At 43.9% G+C, this 21,757-nt stretch overlaps 5 protein-coding genes across 8 annotated transcripts in view; 3 read left to right on the top strand and 2 right to left on the bottom strand.

The window, feature by feature from the left end:
- FAM228B (family with sequence similarity 228 member B) overlaps window positions 1-2,332 on the bottom strand; it is an 8,164-nt gene extending 5,832 nt beyond the window's left edge. The window contains exons 1-2 of the mRNA XM_010707998.3: window positions 2,153-2,332; window positions 619-717 (exon numbers count right to left, since the gene is read on the bottom strand). Coding sequence (XP_010706300.1) covers window positions 619-705 — 87 coding nt within the window. The 5' untranslated portion in view covers window positions 706-717; window positions 2,153-2,332. The remainder of the gene's footprint in view (window positions 1-618; window positions 718-2,152) is intronic.
- A 67-nt stretch (window positions 2,333-2,399) lies between these two features.
- On the top strand, window positions 2,400-6,105 carry PFN4 (profilin family member 4). 2 transcript variants are annotated; one of them, XM_010707995.2, is made up of 5 exons: window positions 2,403-2,634; window positions 2,763-2,884; window positions 3,245-3,382; window positions 4,130-4,235; window positions 5,632-6,105. In XM_010707995.2, the coding sequence occupies exons 2-5, from the start codon at window positions 2,768-2,770 to the stop codon at window positions 5,658-5,660; spliced, it is 390 nt and encodes a 129-aa protein (XP_010706297.1). In that variant the 5' UTR covers window positions 2,403-2,634; window positions 2,763-2,767; the 3' UTR covers window positions 5,661-6,105. The 2 variants fall into 2 exon arrangements, with proteins under 2 accessions (XP_010706296.1, XP_010706297.1); XM_010707994.3 differs by lacking the exon at window positions 5,632-6,105 and having other exon boundaries at window positions 2,400-2,634; window positions 4,130-5,625.
- A 1,193-nt stretch (window positions 6,106-7,298) lies between these two features.
- TP53I3 (tumor protein p53 inducible protein 3) lies at window positions 7,299-12,413 on the top strand. Of its 3 annotated transcripts, none has more exons than XM_003204548.4 (7): window positions 7,299-7,725; window positions 8,453-8,753; window positions 8,853-8,995; window positions 9,585-9,852; window positions 10,386-10,598; window positions 11,277-11,473; window positions 12,041-12,413. In XM_003204548.4, exons 2-7 carry the CDS (start codon window positions 8,654-8,656, stop codon window positions 12,230-12,232), a joined length of 1,113 nt encoding a protein of 370 aa, XP_003204596.1. In that variant the 5' UTR covers window positions 7,299-7,725; window positions 8,453-8,653; the 3' UTR covers window positions 12,233-12,413. The 3 variants fall into 3 exon arrangements, with proteins under 3 accessions (XP_003204596.1, XP_010706294.1, XP_010706295.1); XM_010707992.3 differs by having other exon boundaries at window positions 8,416-8,753; XM_010707993.3 differs by lacking the exon at window positions 8,453-8,753 and having other exon boundaries at window positions 7,303-7,725.
- Window positions 12,414-12,973: 560 nt separating this feature from the next.
- Window positions 12,974-16,603, top strand: SF3B6 (splicing factor 3b subunit 6). Its single transcript, XM_010707991.3, has 4 exons — window positions 12,974-13,135; window positions 13,284-13,402; window positions 15,477-15,615; window positions 16,090-16,603. The coding sequence occupies exons 1-4, from the start codon at window positions 13,106-13,108 to the stop codon at window positions 16,177-16,179; spliced, it is 378 nt and encodes a 125-aa protein (XP_010706293.1). The 5' UTR covers window positions 12,974-13,105; the 3' UTR covers window positions 16,180-16,603.
- Window positions 16,604-20,815: 4,212 nt separating this feature from the next.
- The window catches only part of FKBP1B (FKBP prolyl isomerase 1B), a 43,063-nt gene continuing 42,121 nt past the window's right edge, over window positions 20,816-21,757 (bottom strand). The window contains exon 3 of the mRNA XM_019613323.1: window positions 20,816-21,513. Coding sequence (XP_019468868.1) covers window positions 21,385-21,513 — 129 coding nt within the window. The 3' untranslated portion in view covers window positions 20,816-21,384. The remainder of the gene's footprint in view (window positions 21,514-21,757) is intronic.

Raw genomic sequence — 21,757 nt, 5'->3', positions numbered from 1 at the left:
GAGGGAGCTGGGCTTGTTCAGCCTGGAGAAAAGAAGACTGTGGGGTGATCTCATTGCAGCCTTTCAGTACCTAAAGGGAGCCTACAAACAGGAGGGGAATCGGCTCTTTGAATGGGTAGATAACTGCAGGACAAGGGGAAATGGTTTTAAGTTGTGGGAGGGAAGATTTAGGTTGGATGTCAGGGCGAAGTTCTTTCCTACGAGAGTGGTGAGGTGCTGGAACAGCTGCCCAGAGAGGTTGTTCAAGACCAGATTGGATGGGGCCCTGGGCAGCGTGGTCTAGAAGGGAGGTTGGTGGCCTTGCATGTGGCAGGGGGTTGGAGCTTTGTGATCCTTGAGGTCCCTTCCAACCCTGGCCATTCTGTGATTCTGTGATACACATCCCTGAGCATTCATAGGGTGGAGACAAAACCACAGGGATGTTCCTGCTCAGTGGGATGCCTGATGATCTCAGGTGCCAGGCAGGGAAGGCAGGTCTGTGGGTACCAGCTGCCAGTGCCAAGAAGGAAACACAGCTGTAGCCAAATGCCCTGGGTTCTCAGCTGTGCATGAGTTTTGTGTTTCATTTTTGTTCTTTCATCAGAATTCACAGCTGAAGGAATGCAGAGAGTTGCTCACCTGGTACAGCTTATGCTGACAGAGTTCTGCTGCAGATGGTGGACCTGTAGCTCGGGGAGCAGTCTCTGAGCTATCCACAGTATGCATTGCTGGGGGAGGCTGCAAGAAGCATTAAAACATTCCAAACCATATGAAACTGTTCCATAAACACCAAAAACCATGTTGGTCCTACAATACCAGAAAAATAAGCAACAAAGCTCTGTAGGAATTCTAACTGCTGCCAAACATACCAACAGTGATTTTGTATCACTGTAAGTGAAAAGGAGGGAGACAAAGTATCGCGTTTAGAGGCAGATAGTCTGGCACTACCTGTCTGTTCTCATCTCCCTAATAAATGGATGATAAATTTTGTTTCAAAGAACAAAGTGATCCACAAATTACTCCAGAATGCTTCCAGCTTTGAAAACATTTCAAAGTCATCAGGTTCTGCCTTGTGACTTTTATTTCTTTCCTTTGTGCCTTTTTCAATTACATAAAAGTTACCTTCAAGTAACCACTACATTCCACAATAGGGATAGCTGCATTTCAGTGGTTTTAAAAGCCAGTTTTAAGAGATGAAGCTTACACTAAAGTAAACACTGAGATCAAGCCAGGAAATGCCATCTCCTCCATTATATATGCACCAGTATGTTTCATAGAATAATAGCATCACCAGGGTTGGAAAAGACCTCTAAGATCATCCAGTCCAACCACCCACCTATCACCAATATTTTCCACTAATATAATAGATTTCCTCTTGTTTCAGGAGTTCTGTTCAGTAGAGGAGAGTGTTCCCTCTGCTAAAATACACAGTAGCTCCCCAAACACGTGGTTTTGCACAAACACTGAGAAGGCAGATTTAATTACTTCTGTGGCAAAAAGTGAATTCTCTTATAGATGAGGCTCTGTCCTCTCAAAAGCCATTAAGAGAAGCTACCCTGCAGGCTCACAGTCATAGAACGACCTAGGTTGGAACAAAACCCTCAATATCAGCTCCAGCCACAATGCACTTGATATCCATGTTATAAAAACCATACACACGCTTGTTAGCAATGCACTGAATTCTGCTGACTGTGTAAAGGAAGGCAGAGAATTAAGAATTCAAATTACTGCTTGACACAAACTGCTTTTTATTCCTCTTGGATGTGGCAAAGTAAGATTATTTATGTTGTTTAGTGTACAGGTCAAATCCTCACACAGAAAAGAATTTGCTAGTTAAAAGTCTGCCATGTACATGGTTTTCTCTCCTCCCCTCTCCTCCCCTTTTCTTTTTCCCCCCAGAAGAGAAACACTTTATACTGAGAAAACTTGTATGTATTAAAACACACCGGAATGAGGACTTTTAAACCCTGTGAAATTCTCAGAAAGGCTTTCCACCCAAACCTTCTATCGAAGGACCCAGCGATGGCCGCTCCAGGGCAGCCCCTGACCCGGGTACCTCAGCACCACTCAGCTGCAGTACAGCCAGGGCGGCAAAAATGGCGCCATGCCTCATCGCATCGCACCACCCATTCCGAATGTCCTTCCGCCTGAGAAAATAGTCCCTCCCCACTACCTCCAGCCTCTCGGAAGAGGAGGGAACCCCCTCAGGACAGCGATTCGGCTCCCTGTCCGTAGGGCAGGTACCTAGTGGCGCCGCCCGAGCCCGAGGGGACGAGGCGGGAAGAAGAGCGGCCGGATCCCTCCGCGCCCGCCGCCAGCGCTCCGGCAGACCATAGCAACGCGAACGCCCGGACCCGAGTCACAGGGCGGACCTTTCCACCAATCAGAATGGGAGCGCCTTGCAGAGTGAGCCAATCGGAAGCCGAGCACGGCCCGCCTCTCGGGTGGGCGCGCTGTGGGCAGCGCAGTGCGGAGCTGGGGGCGCGGTTGCCATGGCGACGCCTCGCGGGGCTGCGGTTGTGGGCACGGGGCGGCTCCTGCGGCTATGAAAAACAGAACCGAGAAACGCTATAAAAATTAACTTTTGGAGGGGTTTTACAGCCTTTCTGGCAAAGGGGACCGTGCTACTGCCAGTCTATTCTGCCGCTCTCTTAGGTTTGGGAATTTTGTTGTCTTACTTTGAGGGTTAGCGTCAGTTGTGTCGAAACTCCTAAATTCCCCACGCAGAATTGGTTTGCAGTTTAAAAGAGGACGAACATTTACACATCCGTTCCTTTTCACAGAACAAATGATCCAACTTCAGACTTTGCTGAATGAAAGCCTCATCAGAACAAAGCACGTGGAGAACGCAGCTGCGATCGCCATAAATGAAAGGGAAGTCTGCGCTTCCACCTCTGGCTTCTATGTAAGCGATGGGAGCTGCGGGGTGACGGCGGCGGGAGGAGCGCTGGGAGCGCGGAGCTCAAAGCGGCGGTGCGGGCGGGGAGCTGTGCGGTGCTGTGCTTGGCGAGCACGTGTGTGTGCGTGCATCCTCTGGCACTGAGACGTGCTTTCCTAATCCCTGGGACACCACCACCAAACGTACAGTTTGGGATGCTCAGAGGAATGTGTTCGGAAGATTTGCTAACATAGCCCTAGGGGTTGAGGTAACGTAATTTTAAGTGAACTATCAAAGAAAGTGGGTGAGCAAACCATGAGTAAAGAGCAGCTCATCATTGTGAAGACGTACATTTTCAGTCCATAACACTGTGCTGTATGCACACAGGTGCCACCAGAGAATGCCATAAACCTCATCTATGCCTTCTACAAGAACTTGCTGCAAGTTAGAAAGGAAGGACTCTACTTCAAGCAGAAGCACTATAAGTGCGTTCGAGCAGATGAGCATTCCATCTATCTTAAAAATGTATGTTGACAGCTGTGGCAATCCTGAGAAGTTTGGAAGCATCCTACTTCCTTGTTTTACTGTCTGGTTGCCATAGGACGAATGCTGTCATGTGTTTCTTTCCTTCTTTCTCTTGGTATCGCTTTCCCAGCAGGTTGGGGAAACTTATTCACATTGCTGTGCAGTAATACATTAAAGGTGCTTACAGCAGAGTGGGGCTGGTCTCTTCTCACTGGTGACAGGTGACAGGACGAGGGGAAATGGCCTCAAGTTGCACCAGGGTAAGTTTAGGTTGGATATCAGGAACCACTTCTTTACAAAAAGGGTTGGTAAGCACTGCAATGGGCTGCCCAGGGAGGTGGTTGAGTCGCCATCCCTGGATGTGTTTAAAATCCATTTGGATGTGGTGCTCAGGGCCATGATTTAGCAGTGGGTTGTTGGAGTTAGGGTAGTATAGTTAGGTTGTGGTTGGACTCGATGATCTTTAAGGTCTTTTCCAACCTGAGCAATTTTATGATTCTATGATTCTGTGATTAATCATTGGAAGCAACAACGGGCAACACAGTAAGGGATCTGAGGGACTTTAATAAGCAGCAGTCTTCAAAACATGCACAGCTACTGTTCTGTCTGCATCCTTTCTTAGGATTTGAGAGCATTCGTCTTTTTTGTCCTCAGGTGTACTGGCAAAGGGAATGTCTGTGAGTACTGTAAATTGTAAGGCAATATGTATGTGTGTGCATCTAACTTTGTCCCAGTTGTATTATCTAGGCAGATGGAGGCCTCATAGTGGTGAAGACAAAAGCTTTCATCCTGATTGCTATGTACAGAGTGGGCATGTATCCCAGTGTGTGTGTGGAAGCTGTGGAGAAACTCGGTAAGACAAACACATGTACCTGTGTGCCTGCATGTCAGTGGTTCACTGACTGGCTCTGCTCTTGAAACGACTTCAAAAATTTATCTGACATACTATCAAATCCTGAAAATCTTGGCAGCTTGAATACAGCCATGGGTTACTGCTCTCCAGTCATCTCACCATGATCCAAAGCTTCCATGGGTATGGACAGGTCGCAGAACTGTCTCTTGCGTTGGCCTTTGTGGCACAAGTTTTTTGTTTGTTACCCTTAAACACAATGGAACCCAACAATCACGTTTCCTTGACCTCATACAACTAATGCTGAGTCTGTGTCTTAACACACATCATCTGAGCATCATCTTCGATATTCTAATTCACATTCCACTTCTTCAAAGACCCATGAGCTTCCCCAAGGGTTTCAAACTTTCCTTCTTTGCCTATGAATCTAAAGACATCATTAAGCTGCTTCCTCTCATATTTTCTTTCACAGTTACAAAGCACCTCTTCTCTAACAAAAGTACCCATTTCCTTCCCTCTTCTGCCAAAGTTCCCTTTGTGGGACTCCTCTTAATTCTTCTCTCTGAGGTTCGGTGTTTCAAAGACTTAGGGTTAAAATCTCACACTTTGTTCCCCATTTGAGAATAAAGCAAAACATAACCCTTTACAGACAAGCTGTCCTCATCTCAGATGTAGTTTTCTCAGTGTGTGGAGGTGCTGGCAAGGATTATGCCAGGGAGATAAATAACAGATACACATTCTATTGCTGTAGTGTGTGGCTGACTATTGGAGATAAAATCATTTTATCACATCATCCAGATGGACTGAATGCCAAAGAGCAGATCCCAGAGTAGCCCTGATTTTCACCATGGAAACAAAGATATTTCTATACCTATGAGTATGCCCATTTCACTGCATAGGAATGAAATTCCAGATCTATTGTGCTCAGCATTGTTCCTTGTCTAGGTGCCTACATGTAAGTGGAATTAATCTGTGTTTTGGGGCCTAAGCTGTTTAGTCTGAAATGAGCTGTAAGACTGACAGTAATAAATTATTCATCAAACTTTCATTACATGTTTCCAGAGCCAGATTTCCTGCAGTTTTGACAATGTGAGTTTATTCTTTCCCTTCAGGATGATTTCTTTGTGAAAACAAAGTGGAATTAGCTTTTACTTGCATCTTATTTTTGCAAATGATTTAGGTATAAAGTGATCAGTGTTTATTTTGTAGAACAGATAATACCACACAGATATAGGCATTAGGATTTTTGCTGTGCAATTAGGAATACTGCTGTCTGTTCTTTCAATTAAAGCCCGAGGTGGACTTGAACTTGAAAAAAGCATCTTGATTACAGCAGTTCTGTGTGTGATTTTCATCATTGTTGATTTTTTAAAAAATTAATTTCCTTGTGTTTTTATAGCGGATTACTTAAGAGAGAAGGGTAGCTGAATCAGCAGAAAACTCAAACTTCATCAAGTTCAGAAGGACTGTTTACCAGCAAAACAAGTACAGAAGTTTGACATATTATCCAATTCCAGCAAGTACCTGCTGTTTTACTGCATTCCAGTGCAGTGAAGGCTCTTTCCTTCTGTTTTTCTTTCAAGAACTCCTGATAGCTCACAGCTCCCAAGGAGTACCCTCTGCATGTATCATCCAAGTTTCTGAATAGAATTTAGAGTGATTCCACGAGATTTGGTTTAAGATGCTTTTCTTAGTCTTCTGTATGTTGTCTTTTAGTTTGTTCTCAGATAAGAAGGTTATGAATTTTCCTGTGCAAAATAACTCATAGCGTTTCTCTATGGCATCACAGACCTAGGAGGCTAAGGAAATTGCTGCATTAACAGATTTTCAGATTGCTCTGTACACTTTTGAATATTAAAACACATTTTTCCCATGTCTGTTTGCACTGTCACTGACTGCTATAGAATATACTTAATCTGTAGTGGATTGTGAAGTTCTGTGAAGACTCAAGAGGAGGGACAACATTGCTACCAGGCTAGAACCATAAAACTGTAGGACAGTTCAGGTGGAAAGGACAACTAAGATCATCTAGTCCAAACACAAGCCATCCCACCATGCCCCTCAGTGCCACATCTCCACAGTTCCTGAACTGTACAGAAGACATCTGAGGCTCTGGCTGTATCACCAGGTGAAGAACAGGCTGAAGAAAACCAGGTCTCGTGATCTTCTCATCTGCAGAAGCAAATAAGCTATAGCTCTTGGAGTCATGTGAGAATAAACACATGTGGATAGTGATAGGACAAGGGGGAATGGTTTTTAACTGAGACAAGAGAGGTTTAGGTTAGATATTAGGAGGAAGTTTTTCCCCCAGAGGGTGGTGAGGCACTGGAACAGGTTGCCCAAGGAGGCTGTGGATGCCCCATCCCTGGAGGCATTCAAGGCCAGGCTGGATGTGGCTCTGGGCAGCCTGGTCTGCTGGTTGGTGACCCTGTACAAAGCAGTGGGGTTGAAACTAGATGAACATTGTGGTTCTTTTCAACCATGGCCAGTCTATGATTCTATGATTCAAACAAATTTTTTGCTATATTTGTTTCTAAATTTTTTTAGTTTCGAAGTGTCCAAATCCCAAAATATTAAAATCAATACAAAAAGAAACTCTCAGAAGAACCCCACACACAGACAGACGTATGAAAAATGATACTGTATCTAAATACTCTGAAATGGCAGTTTTATTTCCTGACAACTCCCACATAATCAGGAGCTGGCAGGTGGGATGTGGATAAAGGCATAACCTGAGGCACCTCCCACCGTGTGAAATGGCAAAGCTCAGCAAAGAGGTGAGATAAAGTGGCTGAACCAGCAGGTAGAAATGCAGTGGGCGGATGGACACGAGCCAGTGAGCTCTGAGTGCTGCAGTCTCACAGGAAGCAGAGACAGATCTAAACAGCATTAAGGGCTGTCACAGCTCATGCACCCTTAACACAGTGTGAGTAAACTCAGTCTGGGCTATTCAGAGTTCAGAAATCCAAAGAGCATTTAAATGCTTCGCTCAGGAAGCTCCGAACGCACACAGCCAGCCAATCAATGAAGAGCAGCAGCAGGGTAAAGGCACCAAACCAACCTCCCTGCACGCTGGGGGTGTACGTGAAATCTCTACATCGATGTCAAAGGGAAAAGCAGATTTCTGCCTCGATCCATGAAACAAAGCATATCTATGGGAAGAAATAACAGTGAGATGTGCTAATATTTCTGACTCAGTTCAGGTCTTTCCCTCCAAGTAAAACACGACCTCTTCTGATTGCACCTCTTGTCTTGCTGGGGTACAGCTGACTGCAAAGGCAGAGCCTGGGAGGAGGGAACCAGACCTGACTGCTCCCAGTGACAGCTCCCATTGCGCAACTTCTCTTCCTTGAAGGAAAAGGTGGCTCACAAGACACGGCCAGGAACCACGCACCCTTAAACTGCCGCTTCAGGCCACCGCCGGCAGATCTGATCGTTTGAAGTTGCTGCGCTTGGAAATCTGGTTCTCCACTTGTAAGCATTTGAAAGCAACGTAGGTATTCATATCTTTGCTACACTTTTTAAAACCTATATACATGCATATTTTGGTGGATCTGCTTCCAGCAACAGAGCATTCATAAAAATGGGTTTGGTGGACTGTCGAAAGAGGGATGAAAACTTCTTTACCATCTGATTTTTAATTGTTTGTAGTGGAACAGGTAAGAAGGGAGAAACACGTGTATAGGGTGCTATCCAGTGGGCTTCTCATTACATTTCTGTGCTGACAGACGAATGTTGACAGACTGGATTGACTGGTTTAGCTGAAAGTAAAAAAAAAAAAATGAAAAACCAGCCAGTCTGGTTTTTCAGAACCAGAAGCCATAAAGTTACATTTTATGCCAATAATTGGTAGCAGTTTTCAACTCACCATAAAGCAGCCACAGAGCACCACCCTGTGGGAAATTACATCCCTGGGCTGTAAGGTGTTTATCATTCCACATTTCCAGCCTTACAACAAATGTTTAAGTACGCACTTAAACATTTTGTGCAGATAATGTTATGCAATTGGGCATGGGCAGAGGGCATGCAGCTCTATCACACAGCTCTGCTTACCTGAAGAGGGTCAACCTTGCATGCATCCTGCACACACGATTGTGCAGCAGATCTATACTGCATTTATATGTTGCAAAGGACAGGAAATAACAGAGATTTTCCCATTCTTTCCTCTTGTGCTTCCACCCAGTACCCAGAAGGATGATTACTCCAGTTTGATTTTCCAGGTGGAAACAGGCTTGACATCTCAGCCCATCTCAACAACTGCTGGTGGCAAAACCAGAAGCTGTGAAGAGTTACCTGAAAGGTTCTGCAATAGTGGGACCCTTTACAGGAGTGAATCCAGCACGCAGCAGTCAGGAATCACCTGCTAAGGGAGGCAAGGAACATAAGCAGGAGGTTTTCAAAGCATCTCTTACCCTTCAGTCATGCTAACTCACCGTTTCTCAGGCAGCTCTTTCACCTTCAAACTGCTTCACAGTCTGTGTTGTCCATCTGCACTTCAGCCCATGTTTCTGCCTTCCAGAGGTACAGGAGTTTAGCTGTACTGATCGCAGAGATCGCAGAGATGTTCCACCTATACAGTATGCCTGCATTCGTGCTGACTTTGACATGACTGTTTTTTAGGGAAGATGCTGGCAGCCCACTTTGATTCCCCAGGAGGCCCAGAAAATCTCTATGTAAAAGAAGTGATGAAACCACGTCCAGGAGAAGGAGAAGTTCTTGTGAAGGTCTCTGCCAGTGCTCTGAATAGAGCTGATTTACTCCAGGTACGTGTATGTTAAGTGCATTTATGTACCTGAAAACACCAACTTTTCAAGTCTCCATTTGAAGTCTTGACAAATCAGAAGAGTTAACAGATTGGCCTTGGTGAGCATGTGGATGGGAGTCTTCCAAGGAAATGCTCATAGGGCAGAAAGAAGAGGTGTTGATTGAGTAGGTGAATGCTTTTATTTTGGTCCCTGCAATGCATGGAGACATGGAAAGGCAGCTGTCTTTCAAAAAAAAGATGTAAAATGAGAGCTCCAGTCTTTCTGGATGCTTAGACCACTCCCTAATTTGAGCAGAAAACCATGATCAGGAACTGAAAGCCATTCCCAGTATAGATTGGTGTGGACATAGAGAGCTTGCAGCAAATCATACTTGCACAATTTTAAGAATCAAATATACTTACTAGGGAAAAGGGAGTGTTGCTAAAGGATGGAAGGTCCTTAAATTACTGAAACTTTTGCACAGTCCAAAATCAGGATAAAATGAAAAGGTATGTAGATAGGAGGTATGCAAATAAAATATCGCAGGTTGTTACACTCACTGATGTATGGCTTTTCCTTCCCTTCCCTCTCTTTTGTTTTGTTTTAGAGGAGAGGGAAGTACCCTCCCCCCAAAGGAGCAAGTGATATTTTAGGCTTAGAAGCAGCTGGGAGTGTGGCTGGGCTCGGACCTGGCTGCACTGGGCGGTGGAAGATTGGCGATGCAGTGATGGCTCTGCTCTCTGGAGGCGGCCAGGCTGAATATGTTACAGTACCTGAAGGCCACCTGATGCCAGTTCCCAAAGATATTACATTTATTCAGGCTGCAGCCATTCCTGAGGCTTGGTTAACAGCTTTTCAGCTGCTGCATTTTGTAGGTGAGACTCTATCCTATCAAAACAGTTCACCTTCATTTCTGCTGTTAGATCCTCTGATTGTTGCCTCCATCTGAATGCTGTCTGCCTTCGAAGTCTTTTCTCTGTCACAGCATTCACATTTTACCTATCTGGTCAGAATAAGGTATGAACTCACATTCTGAAATCCTGACCACATCTGCCCACTCACAACATACTCTGCTGACTTCAGGAGAACCAATCCTTAATGTTACCCAAAACTTGAGGAATTTCTCCACTGCTGAGTGCCCAATTTCTCAACATTAACATTCAGTGAGTTTTCTATTGGCAGCAGTTCACTGAAGTCAGTAAAATGGAGTCCTGTTACACCAGGAGTTGTGTTCGTTCTGGATTTGTTGCTTTAATAAAGGACGTGAAGTTGTAAATAGGACTTAGTGAATAAGGGTAACTCTTTAAGATTCCACTCTTTTTATCTATTCAGTTTTTGCCACTTCGATCACATTTTACTTCCCAGATAATGCCCAAAGGGTAATCGTTTCCTTTACATCCTCCTTCAGGTAAAATACAGAAAGGGGAAACAGTGTTAATCCACGCTGGAGCTAGCGGGGTTGGTATGGCAGCCATTCAGCTGGTCAGACTGGCAAATGCTATTCCCATCGTGACAGCAGGAACTCAGGAGAAACTCAAAGCAACAACAAACGCTGGAGCAGCTGCAGGGTTCAACTACAAGAATGAAGATTTTTGCGAAAAGGTCTTGGCCTTCACCCAAGGTAAGAACCTCTAAGTGAAAGACACAGTTAAGAAAAGTGTGTATCTTCTAAAGCATATGCACACACACTCAATTTCAACTGGGAGTTTCCACCATCTTTTCAAAAAGAAGCATGTAGATCCTCTATGCTCCCTTTGGTGCTAAAGAGGTTGGGAATTCAGTGGTATCAAATCTGCTTTACTACTCGTGAGTAATTACAGGTAACATGACATGCTGTTCAGGCCGAGAATGTATCTTTCCTTAGTTTATCTGGGCTCTGTTTTGCACATGGGGTCGCTTTGACTTTATGTTCATTGGCAGTATAAATATGGTGCCAATATTATTGTTGCTCCTACAGTGAAGTGTAGGAGCAAATCCTTGCACTTGTTTGAATATGTGCACAAAACTTTGTTATTTTACAATTAGGAAAAATTAGGGTTTTTAAAAGAATTTGAGACACTTTCTGACAGAGTACACGTGTGTGTGTCTGTAATGATTTGGTTTTGTGCCTCATGCTAGGATTCTTTACAAATCTTTGTACCAGTTCATTTCCCAGGATTTAAGTAAGACCTGCAAGAATAATTCTGTACCTAAAGAGAATAATGTTTTACTTTTGCTTGCTTGACATTATCCTACCTTTAATACAGCTCATTGGTATTGCTGTTTCTTTTTTTTTTTTTTCTTTCTGTTTCTACTTGAGGTTCTGGAGTAGATATTATTTTAGATTGTGTTGGTGGCTCTTACTGGGAGAAGAATCTCAGCTGCTTGAGAACTGATGGCCGGTGGGTTATTTATGGACTACTGAGTGGAGGTGAAGTTCATGGAGATTTGCTTGCAAGGCTGCTTTCCAAAAGAGGGAGCATCCACACAAGTCTATTAAGATCACGAGACAAGGAGGCAAGTAATGACAATCAATGCTGTATATAGTTTAATCTTAAAATATGTGACAGTTTTGAGAGTTTTCTTTTTATATCAGCTCTAAAGCAGAAAAAAAGAGTACCAGGTTGAATTGTTATCATATACTTTAGAAAACATTGCAAAATTATGTTAGTTTCCTTTTTCTACCTCTATGAAGTGCATCTTTCCAGTAACCAGTACACCAGAGGAATGCATTGGGAATACTCAGGGCTTTTTAACATACTTAATGAGTACCATAATTCTAAAAGATTTGTTCTAAGAAATAAAACTCAGGTGATCAGATGACTTGATCAAGTCTGGGGGAGAGAAAGAGAAGAACCTCCACCAGGTCATCTGCAGCCACAAGTCCAGAAATCACCAAAAGAAAATCACTTTATGTGGAAAATTCAGTTATGACTATAAAAGGCACTTTAGGATAGATGTTGTCCATGAGTCAACCTGAGAAATGTCTGAGAACTGTGTACATTTTGTATGCTGTCTTCAGAGACTGTTCAGTGAACATGAATGACTAGAAAATGATCTGAAAAACGCTTTCTTCTTCTGCAGTATAAGGAGCAGCTGGTGAAAGCCTTCATAGAAAATGTGCTGCCCTATTTCTCTGAAGGAGCCTCTCCGCATCTCCAGCCGCTTGTCGACAGCATTTACCCTCTGCATGAGATTGTGGAGGCACACAGGAAAATGGAAGAAAGCAAGAACATTGGCAAAATTGTCATCGAAATGCCACTGAAATCACCCTAAAGAAAGGCCCTCTGCTGTAGTTGCTCTATGGGTATGAGCACTATGGATGATGCCTTAAAAGCCGAGATTCTGCTATTTCTGCTTCCAAATTGGAAATGATTTATTGTGGAAGATGTCAAAAAATGAGGGCCAAAGCAAAGCCTTACAGGATATGTGAATAAAAAAAGCAATTCACACTGCAGATATAGTGTATGACATCTTTACACAGGAAAACAGATAACAGCAGAACAAGGGGAAATGGTTTTAAGTTGAAGGAGGGAAGGTTTAGGTCGGATGTCAGGGGGAAGTTCTTTACTATGAGAGCGGTGAGGTGTTGGAACAGCTGCCCAGAGAGGCTGTGGATGCCCCATCCCTGGAGGTGTTCAAGGCCAGGTTGGATGGGGCTCTGGGCAGCCTGGTCTGGTATTAAATGTGGAAGCTGGTGGCACTGCCTGTGGCAGGGGGTTTGGAGCTTCATGATCCTTGAGGTCCCTCCTTCCAGCCCTGTACATTCTGTGATTCTGTGAAAACCACCACACATCTATCTCCACTCTGTTTTGGGCTCATTTCTGTTTTCCCACAGCTTTCCAAGCCGTACAATTCGTACAACTCAGCAGGCGCGAGCCTAGCCCCACCTGAACAAAATGGCGGCCGGCACCGCTTCCCTCAACCCATAGGAGGCGGGAATAGGGGCAGGGCGGTGGGCGGGGCTACAGGCACGCAATCACGCGGGGTAGCGCGGCAGCACTTCCGGTAAGCGCGCGCGGTGCAATTTGGGATAACATCCGGGTCTTCCGCTAAGGAGAGCGGCGGTGTCGGAGGATCGCTGTTGGAGGACCGCTGCCTGTTGGCGTTTCTCTCCCAGGCCCAAGGCCCCTCCGTTATCCCGGCGCCATGGCGATGCAAGCGGCCAAGCGAGCCAACGTGAGTGCTCTTACCGGCTTCTAGCTTAGTAAAACACGTAAAGTCTATAGCTGATGGGCAGCAGGCCTGAGATGTAGTAGGTAGGCTGTAGCATTTAAGGTTTGAAGTGAGTTCTGTGTGTAACACAACTGTGTTGTTTCTGCTTCAGATTCGGCTGCCACCGGAGGTCAATCGGATCCTATACATCAGGAACTTGCCTTATAAAATCACCGCGGAGGAGATGTATGATATTTTTGGGAAATACGGACCTATTCGGCAAATCAGGGTGTAAGTAATTTTAGTTTCCTTTGAGAAGTTAAGCACTTAACTTATCCCAAGGCTTTGGGATAGCTGTCATATGTCAGTATTCCTATTACAGTGGTAACAACTGGTTTTTATGGCTGAAAAAGCTGAGTGTGCTTTAGAGCATCCCTGTGTGCTAAAGGGGCACGTGGTTGTGTTTCTCTTGTGTGTCAATTTGTTGGTAAGCAGAATGGTGCTGGTAGGTATGTTGGAATAGCTTAAGCCTGGTCTGAATGTAGTAAGCGGGGCAAAATAAGGACATAAACCTTAAATGAACTAACTTTTTATTTTAAGTAAAGGTAAAAATATGAAAAGCGAGGTTTGAAGGCAACTACTTCTGCTCAGTGAGTATTAGGTAAAGAACTAATGTAGAAACAGGTATGGTACCACTGATAATGGACCTGTCTACCAGAAAATACTGCACCCCTTGCTGTGCAGCTCAGCTCTGAGCCATGTGGAGATCCGAGTGAATTTTGTTCCAAATATGCTGAGGCCGTACTTGTCTGTGGCACACCTGAGGCTCTTCCCTTTACTTCCTTCAAATATTGATGACTAGAGCTCTGATGTTCCTTGCTGTCTTGAGCGCCATGCCATGGACCTAACTGTAATTTCATCTGGTTAATGCTGTGTTCTAAGTTTCAGGCAGAAAGAGTTGGCTGAGGAGTTAGGATTAGCTGTTGAGAGCTGCAATAGGATTGGTTGGAGTATTGGCATTCATACAAGATGATCTTTTTTTTTTTTCCAAGCTCAGAGAAATATTTTGGAAGGGAGGAGCAATAAGATTTGGTGTTCATCTTTTAATGCTTGAAAAGAAATTAAATGTAGGGTAGATATGATATGGTTTTCTTCATACTGCCTTTATCCAGATGTTGGCAAAATAACTTGTGGCATCTCTGAGTTCTCAGGTTGTTGACTGGCTTACAGCTGAATGTGTCCTTGTTTATGTTGCTCTGTTTGCCTGTGCTCTTAGAGTGGGTTGGGTAATGAATCCCTAATGTTCATCACTTCAATTTTGTGGGGAATTGATATGATAACAGCTAAAGAGATCAAACTCTACCCCAAATCACAGTGCTCGTTTTGGCCAGTGCTGTAGTGATAAAAAGCGATGGCTCAGTGCAAAGAACAAAGTGAGTTTTCTGTGTAGAGTTACTCCCAGTAAACATGAACAGAGGGGAGTACTGGGCTGTGTTCCTGCATGCTGTGTTGGAACGTGCAGCTGGTGGGGTCTTAATAATACAGAGAAGAACAACAAAAGGGACTGGGCAAGGGTTAAAAGAACAAGAAAGAACATAATCATTTGCTTGGCTAAATAGCTGGGATTTTCACTCACTGACATACGCCGACAGAAGAGAATTAATATGAAAAAAGTAGGTTAGACACACCACGTATGGATGCAGTGCTCCAGGTGAGGCCCCACAGCACAGAGCAGAGGGGCAGGATCACCTCCCACGCCGTGCTGGCCATGCTGCTTTTGGTGCAGCCCAGGGTACGGTTGGCTTTCTGGATTGTGAGGGCACAGTGCTGGCTCGTGGCCAGCTGCCATCCACCAGTACCCCCAGATCTTTTTCAGCAGGGCTGCGCTCAATCTTTTCTTCCCCTAGTGTTGGTTGTGAGCTGCCTTTGTGGAACTCCCTTTGTAATTCTTCTCCTTCTTTGTGCAGTTTTATCCTTTTTGTTTGCATACGCACCGTGACGTGGACGTGTGTGATGTTGTTTATTGGAGTTCATTTATAAGTCAGCTCCTAAGAAAGAGTTGTTGTGATTCCTAAGTTGGCTGTAACTGTCTTTTAGCTGAGATCTCGTGGCTGTGAAAGCTCTGTAATAAGCTCTGTGTAAGCTCAGAGCTGGTTAGAGTGATGTGCTCAGACGTGTCTTCTGCTCCTCAGGCAAAGGAAATTGAATTGATGGTCTGATGAGTGATGGTCGTGCAGCTGAACCAGCATGCATCAGTGTAGCTGTGTTGTGCTAAGAACAGTATTCTGTCTCAGTCAGTGCTGAATATTAATAGAATCCTGTTCATCGAGTTTGATATTAATGCTTGTTAACATTTGCTCTGCAGTGGAAACACTCCAGAAACGAGAGGAACAGCCTATGTAGTCTATGAAGACATCTTTGATGCCAAAAATGCTTGTGATCATCTGTCAGGATTCAATGTGTGCAACAGATACCTTGTCGTTTTGTACTACAATGCAAACAGGGTAAGTGCTCTTGGTTTTCTTATTGTTACCTTTGAAGATGTTCAGCATTAAAAAAAAAATCAGTTTGAGAAAATGGTTGGATGCTTTTAAGAAATAATTCCAAATTGGTAGAGAGAATGGGTTGGATAAATGGGTAGGATTTCATCTTCAGTGTGATTCATGTGCATAAATCACCACAGCCTTTGGTCTGGGGATGTGGAAATCGTGCTTCTGGTGAGAAGAGATAGAAGGGGCCAAACTGTGACAGAGGGCTTTGAGATTTATTTAACAGGAAAAAGTCTGTAAATCCTTGGTGTTCTGCCTGATGAGGCCCAGAGTCTGGTGGAGTTCTCTGAGGTTGAGAATTAAGCAGTGCTGTTTGTATGTGATGTTGATGTCATTCACAGTGAGAAGTTGGTTGCAGTTTATAGGAAATAACATACCTTAAGATGCAGTTTTTCTTCTCACGCATTTTATTATTTCCCTTAATTACAGGCATTCCAAAAGATGGACACAAAGAAGAAAGAGGAACAGCTTAAGCTGCTCAAAGAAAAATATGGAATAAATACAGACCCACCAAAATAAACTGATGTGTTTTAAAAACTGTTCTCCAGATCTACCACTGTGTTTTGAAACTAAGTAAGGATTCCCACTGAAGTACAACTTTTTGTTTTTAGCAGGCTGTAATTTGAATCTTTAGATCAATTGAATAGATGTAAAACATCAGAATATCTGTTTTAAGATAAAATCCCCTGAAGGGACATGACTTCCTGTGTTGTAAGGGCTTGGATGGGTGAGTGCTGTATAACCAGCTGTTTAGGGCAGGACTTTGGAAGATGGGACCACATATGACGAGCAGTTCTGGCCTGCTGCTCCCCAGCCTCCAGAGCTGACTTTAAACATGGTAGTCGCCAGGTGATGCAGAAGTTTCAAGGGCTCAATATGAACTATCTCTGAATTTCACCTGCTGCTTCTAAAAATTGATTAAATGCGAGTTAACGGGACCCTCCCTGCTTTTTCACTTGTGGTTTGTGAATGGTTTGATTCTTCTTCATACTTACATATTGTATACAACTCACTGTTTCTTTTTCTTCCTGGAAATGTTTGATGGAGTGTTGTGGCTTAACCCAGCAGGTGGCTGAACACCGCAGTTGTTTCCTCACCCCCCTGCTTCCCAGTGAGATGACGGGAAGAATCAAAAGGAAAACAAAAGAAAGTAGAACTCATGGATTGAGATAAAACGATATGCTAAGCTGCAGAAAAGGGTAATAGTTATGACAAATGTATCTAACAAGTGACACACAAGCAGTTGTCCACCACCTGCCAACCAAGGCCCAGCTAGCCTTCTGAACAGCAGCTGAGAGCAAGATAAACTCCCAACCCCTTCAGAACTCCATCTGCATGATGTTCCAGGCTATGGAATATCCCTTTGGCTGCTTTCAGTCAGCTGTCCTTGCTCTGTTCCCTCCCAGCTACTCAGGCCCTTCACTGAGAAGGGCTTTGGCTCTGTACAATGCTACTTAGCAGTGACTATAAACAACAGGGTGTTATCAGTGTTGTTTTTCTCCTAGAAAAAAACATTGCATCATACCAGACACTGCAGAGAGATCAGTTACGTTCCAGCTGAAACCAAAACAAGGAGGCTTAGCCTGTTAGGCTGCTGTTTGCTAGAAACAAAGCTGTATTTGTAATGGAGATTCCTCTGCAAATAGAAAATGAGTGGCCATGTGAAGTAGTCCAACTGTTAAGGTGACTTCTGTCAAGAAACTTCATGCCCTGTATAAGAGCTACTCCTAACAGCTCTCACTGCTGTATGGCTGAGGATGCTGGAAGAGATCTGGAAGTGTACCAGATTTGCACTGAAGAGAAGCAACAGGAATGAAGTTAATGTCTTTAATATTAAGTAGAGAACACAGGACCAAAGTGAAGCAATAGATGCTGGCAGTAATTTTAGATACCTGAAACGTGACTGTAATGAAGTTCATGCTGAGTAGAAAATTTGCAGTAGCCAGTAGAGGAAAAAAAAATCTGATTTTTAATTATTTCTCAAAGTATCAGCATTTGTTGGATGGGGTCCTGGGACTGGATGGGCTTTTAGGTCCCTGCCAACCCAAGCTGTCCTGAGATTCATTCTAAATCCCTGCTGCCATTGTGGTTGGCTTTCTGACTTGCTCAGCCCTCTCCTGCTTCCCCTCATCCGCTGCATCTGTGATGTGCATACGTTTAAATGCACAGGGGGCAGTGATCTGTTTCATCTGCTTCATACTTGCAGTTAATTACTTCTCCTGTGTGAACTTGGTTAAGAGGTCCAACCCGTGAGGTTAACACAAGTCTAAGTTGTTCAGGCAAAACCAGCTTGATTTAAAATGTTTAAATGAATGAAATCTTACGGGAGACTTCTAAATGACCTGCCACAGCTTTGTAAAGGCTGGAGGGAGACACGTGAACGTGCGTTTTACACAAGCTGCTGGGCGTTTAGATGGCTCTTGGCTGTAACAAGAACTGGATTGATGCTTTAATAAATAATGATAAATGCTGGTAATAACCCACTGAAGTGCTAATAACGGAGCCGTGTTCTGTCCGCCTTGTTTAAAATCATGTGCAAATACTGCATTCCATCTGTCAATAGCAGACAGCATGTTGCCTGCTCTGTAGTGTCTGTTTTGATGAGGATTTGGTGCTGTTTGAAAAATACGTATAAAAAGCAATTCTGTAGGGTAATAAGATTAATAAAAATTCCTTCAATGAATCCTCAACATCAGCAGCTTTTGATATCTCCAAGAGCTCAGCTGCTGCCTTTCATTAAATATTCCATTTCATACTTTTTCTTCTAGTGTCTGCTGGGGGCTTTCAATGTCCCTATATGTGGAAAATGAAATAATAATTTGTACCTGTAAGACAGAGAGAATGGAAATCGAATGCCCAGAGGATTGTTTTGATGAGGTCTGCTCAAGATTTTGTTTGAAATGTAATATCAAAGGACGAGGAAATGAGTTCAGTTACATGAATGGCAGAAGGGGCAGCAAATAAGGCAGATGTTACCAGCCTTGCAGTCTGCATCTGTGCTGGTTTTTGTGTGTGCTCACTTTCCATTTAATTTTTCAGGAAGTAGGGCATGAAATTAAGCCTGGGAGGTCATTTTTTTTTCCATCTATACTGTTTAGAAATCAGTAACAAGAGCAGATCTGATTACACAGGCAGCAACAGTAATTTTTTTCTAATCCATTATATAGTGGCAATAATTATATGTACTGTGTTGATCGATGATACAATTAAATAAATTAACACATTTGCAGTCAAATGAAGAGCTGGAGATTACATTTCCTTGAAGACTTAATTTCCCTAAGTATCACAAAGCACAATTAGTTTTCCTTTCACATTTTTTTTAATGAATTTGGCATGAAAGATGTAATAATCTCTGCTTCCAACAAAGGTCTCTGAAGGGAGAGAGTGATGAGGGAGAGAGCTTCATCAAGCAGCTGTAATAAGGGTTTTACAGACTCCTAATGGCAGGCTTGCACAGCTGAGGGCAATGGTAAAGGTAAGTGCATAGCAGCTCTTTGGATGGAGATGACAGGGCTGTGATCAGGTCTTACAGCCCAGCAGGAATGCACTGCTCACCGGTCAGAAACCCAGCAGAAGTGGAGAGTGATGCCCCAGCTCTTGTGCAAACAGCAGTATTGGTTGGACCGATTAATTCTTTGTGTCACTGTATGTTTTTGAGGCTTTTGAGAAAGGCCTGTATCCTAAATGAGACCTTTCAGTGAAACATGGATCTGTAACCCAGCTGCTGCAGAGACCCCGAATTTCCATTGAAAAAGGGCTTTCTCCTTTGTTTGCTTGGAGGAGAGAAGAGCAAGAAAAAAGTTTACCAATTTTCAGTGAATAATAACCTGCAAGGAGGGAGGTGGGGGGGGGGTTATCTGCTTTTGAATTAAACTAAAATGCAGCTTTGTGGTTGAGTTGACCTCCTAGAGAAAGAAAAGAGATCTGTGGTCCCTGCTGGTCAGACGGGCAGTCCTGCTTTTATCCTCTCATCTCCATGAGGAATGCCCTCACTGTGTGGCTTTGCAGTCCATCTTCCCACGAGAGCTGTGTTTTCCTTACAGAAACTCACACAAGAAAATAGAGCACCGACTGTTTCAGATGCTCACCTCAAAAAATCCTGTAGTTGAAAATGATGCAAGTAGTTTACAAGCTTCCTTCAAGAACTGGAAGGCTGCAATAAGGTCTCCCCAGAGCCTTCTCCTCTCTAAGCTAAACAAGCCCAGTTCCCTCAGCCCTTCTTCACAGGAGAGGTGCTTCAGCCCTCTGATCATCATAGTGGCCCTCCTCTGGATGTACCCCAACAGCTTTAGATCTCTCCTGTACAGGGGGCCCCAGGTTCAGATTGGCTTTGTGAGCTGGATGCACACAATTCTGCTCTTCTTTAGCCTACTTGAGCTCCAGCAGAAATTTGTATCTGGTTTTACTGTTGTAAAGGCATAGCATGGGATCAGCACTGATCTGACAACTCTGAGAAACATCCATTTTCTTCTCTTCAACAGCCAAATTTTGCCCAGAAGTGAGGGGCCACCGGCAATGCAGGGCAGATGGGGAGTCAGGAAACCTCTGTTCCAGCTGCACCTACATGCATGTTCCTGGACATCTTTCCCTGTGCAATCTATAAGAGAAGCAATACATTATGCATATTTTGTGTAGGAAGATAAATAATTATCAAGAAAACGGATGAATGTTTCATAGAATCACAGAATCAGAGAACGAATAGAGTTGAAAAGGACCACAATGCTCACCCAGTTCCAACCCCCTGCTGTGTGCAGGTCACCAACCAGCAGACCAGGCTGCCCAGAGCCACATCCAGCCTGGCCTTGAATGCCTGCAGGGATGGGGCATCCACAGCCTCCTTGGGCAACCTGTTCCAGTGCCTCACCACCCTCTGGCTGAAAAACTTCCTCCTAATATCCAACCTAAACCTCCCCTGCCTCAGTTTAAAACCATTCCTCTTGTCCTATCACTGTCCACCCTCATAACAGCCGTTCCCCCTCCTGTTTATACGCTCCCTTCAAGTACTGGAAGGCCACAATGAGGTCTCCCTGGGTCCTTCTCTTCTCCAAGCTAAACAATCCCAGTTCTCTCAAACTTCATGTCTGTCTGAAGAACTTCTCATTCACTAAAAGAAACTGCAGTGGCCAATGGAAAACAGGAAAAAAGAAAACACAAATTGTAAAGTATCAAGGTTTTATTGTTTACATATATACTTAATTCTTAAATGAGACAGTATTCTTTAAAACAGCAGCAAGCAGAACGTACAAGTTGAGAAAAGTGGCAGCGCAGGTAACTCTGTTTGGCTAATGCCCGTTCATGTACAAGGCGTACACTGGAGTTTTTGAGCACCTTTTGTGTTTTTTTTTTAATTTTCTTGGTTTAAGTGTACAGTAAGGCAGTGGTTTTTCAATAAGGAATATATATATATATTTATATTTATATATATTTTCAATTGTCACTGTGAAATCTCATCACATGCAGATTAAATAAAATGTACAACTTGAGAATGTTACAACGGTAGACATTTTTTCCAAAGCAAAGCTTCCAATGAAAGGCAAATATGGACACCACAAAGTCTAAGAAGAAAGGAGAAAGAAAGGCTTAAGAAACCTAATGGCAAATGCTATTGATGACAGCTTGAGCAGGAAGATTAGGATTCCAGTGAAGACTTCCCCCGCTGCTGGGAGGGTGAGAAAGAAGGGATGGTTATGGAGAGGTGCCTCCATCCAGCTCCCCAAAGAAGACTCACTCCAACCTGAGAAGCTCCACGTCAAAGAGGAGCGTGGCATTGGGAGGGATGACCCCAGGGTGGCCTGTGGCTCCATAGGCCATCTCAGGTGTGCAGGTCAGCTTTGCTCTTTGTCCTAAGCTCATCTGGTTTTTGGATGGCAGAGAAAGAAGAAGACAAGACAAAACACAGTATTAGCAGGAAGACAGAACAGAGCACTACATGGCAGATTTACAGAACCGGGGATATTCAGGATGATCAAATTCATCTTTTTGCTCTTCAAGAAAGCTAAAGCTGCTACAAACAGCTCACATTCATTGCCTAGCTCCTCTAGCTTCTCTTTGAATTGCTAGAGCCAGCTTGGGAGCAACAAAAGTCTTTCCAAGGCAC

The sequence above is a fragment of the Meleagris gallopavo genome, chromosome 2 (genome assembly GCF_000146605.3).
Source record: "Meleagris gallopavo isolate NT-WF06-2002-E0010 breed Aviagen turkey brand Nicholas breeding stock chromosome 2, Turkey_5.1, whole genome shotgun sequence".
NCBI classification, from domain to species: Eukaryota; Metazoa; Chordata; class Aves; order Galliformes; family Phasianidae; genus Meleagris; species Meleagris gallopavo.
The sequence above is the reverse complement of the archived record's forward strand: the minus strand, read 5'-3'. Positions and strand labels throughout refer to the sequence as shown.

Coding starts and splice junctions, on each gene's coding strand:
- PFN4 (XM_010707994.3), top strand. CDS start 2,768: ATGATCCAACTTCAGACTTTGCTGAATGAAAGCCTCATCAGAACAAAG. Junction 2,885..3,244: donor CTTCCACCTCTGGCTTCTAT/GTAAGCGATGGG, acceptor GTATGCACACAG/GTGCCACCAGAGAATGCCAT. Junction 3,383..4,129: donor ATTCCATCTATCTTAAAAAT/GTATGTTGACAG, acceptor TGTATTATCTAG/GCAGATGGAGGCCTCATAGT.
- TP53I3 (XM_003204548.4), top strand. CDS start 8,654: ATGCTAACTCACCGTTTCTCAGGCAGCTCTTTCACCTTCAAACTGCTT. Junction 8,996..9,584: donor ATAGAGCTGATTTACTCCAG/GTACGTGTATGT, acceptor GTTTTGTTTTAG/AGGAGAGGGAAGTACCCTCC. Junction 9,853..10,385: donor TCAGCTGCTGCATTTTGTAG/GTGAGACTCTAT, acceptor ATCCTCCTTCAG/GTAAAATACAGAAAGGGGAA.
- SF3B6 (XM_010707991.3), top strand. CDS start 13,106: ATGGCGATGCAAGCGGCCAAGCGAGCCAAC. Junction 13,403..15,476: donor CCTATTCGGCAAATCAGGGT/GTAAGTAATTTT, acceptor TTTGCTCTGCAG/TGGAAACACTCCAGAAACGA. Junction 15,616..16,089: donor TGTACTACAATGCAAACAGG/GTAAGTGCTCTT, acceptor CCTTAATTACAG/GCATTCCAAAAGATGGACAC.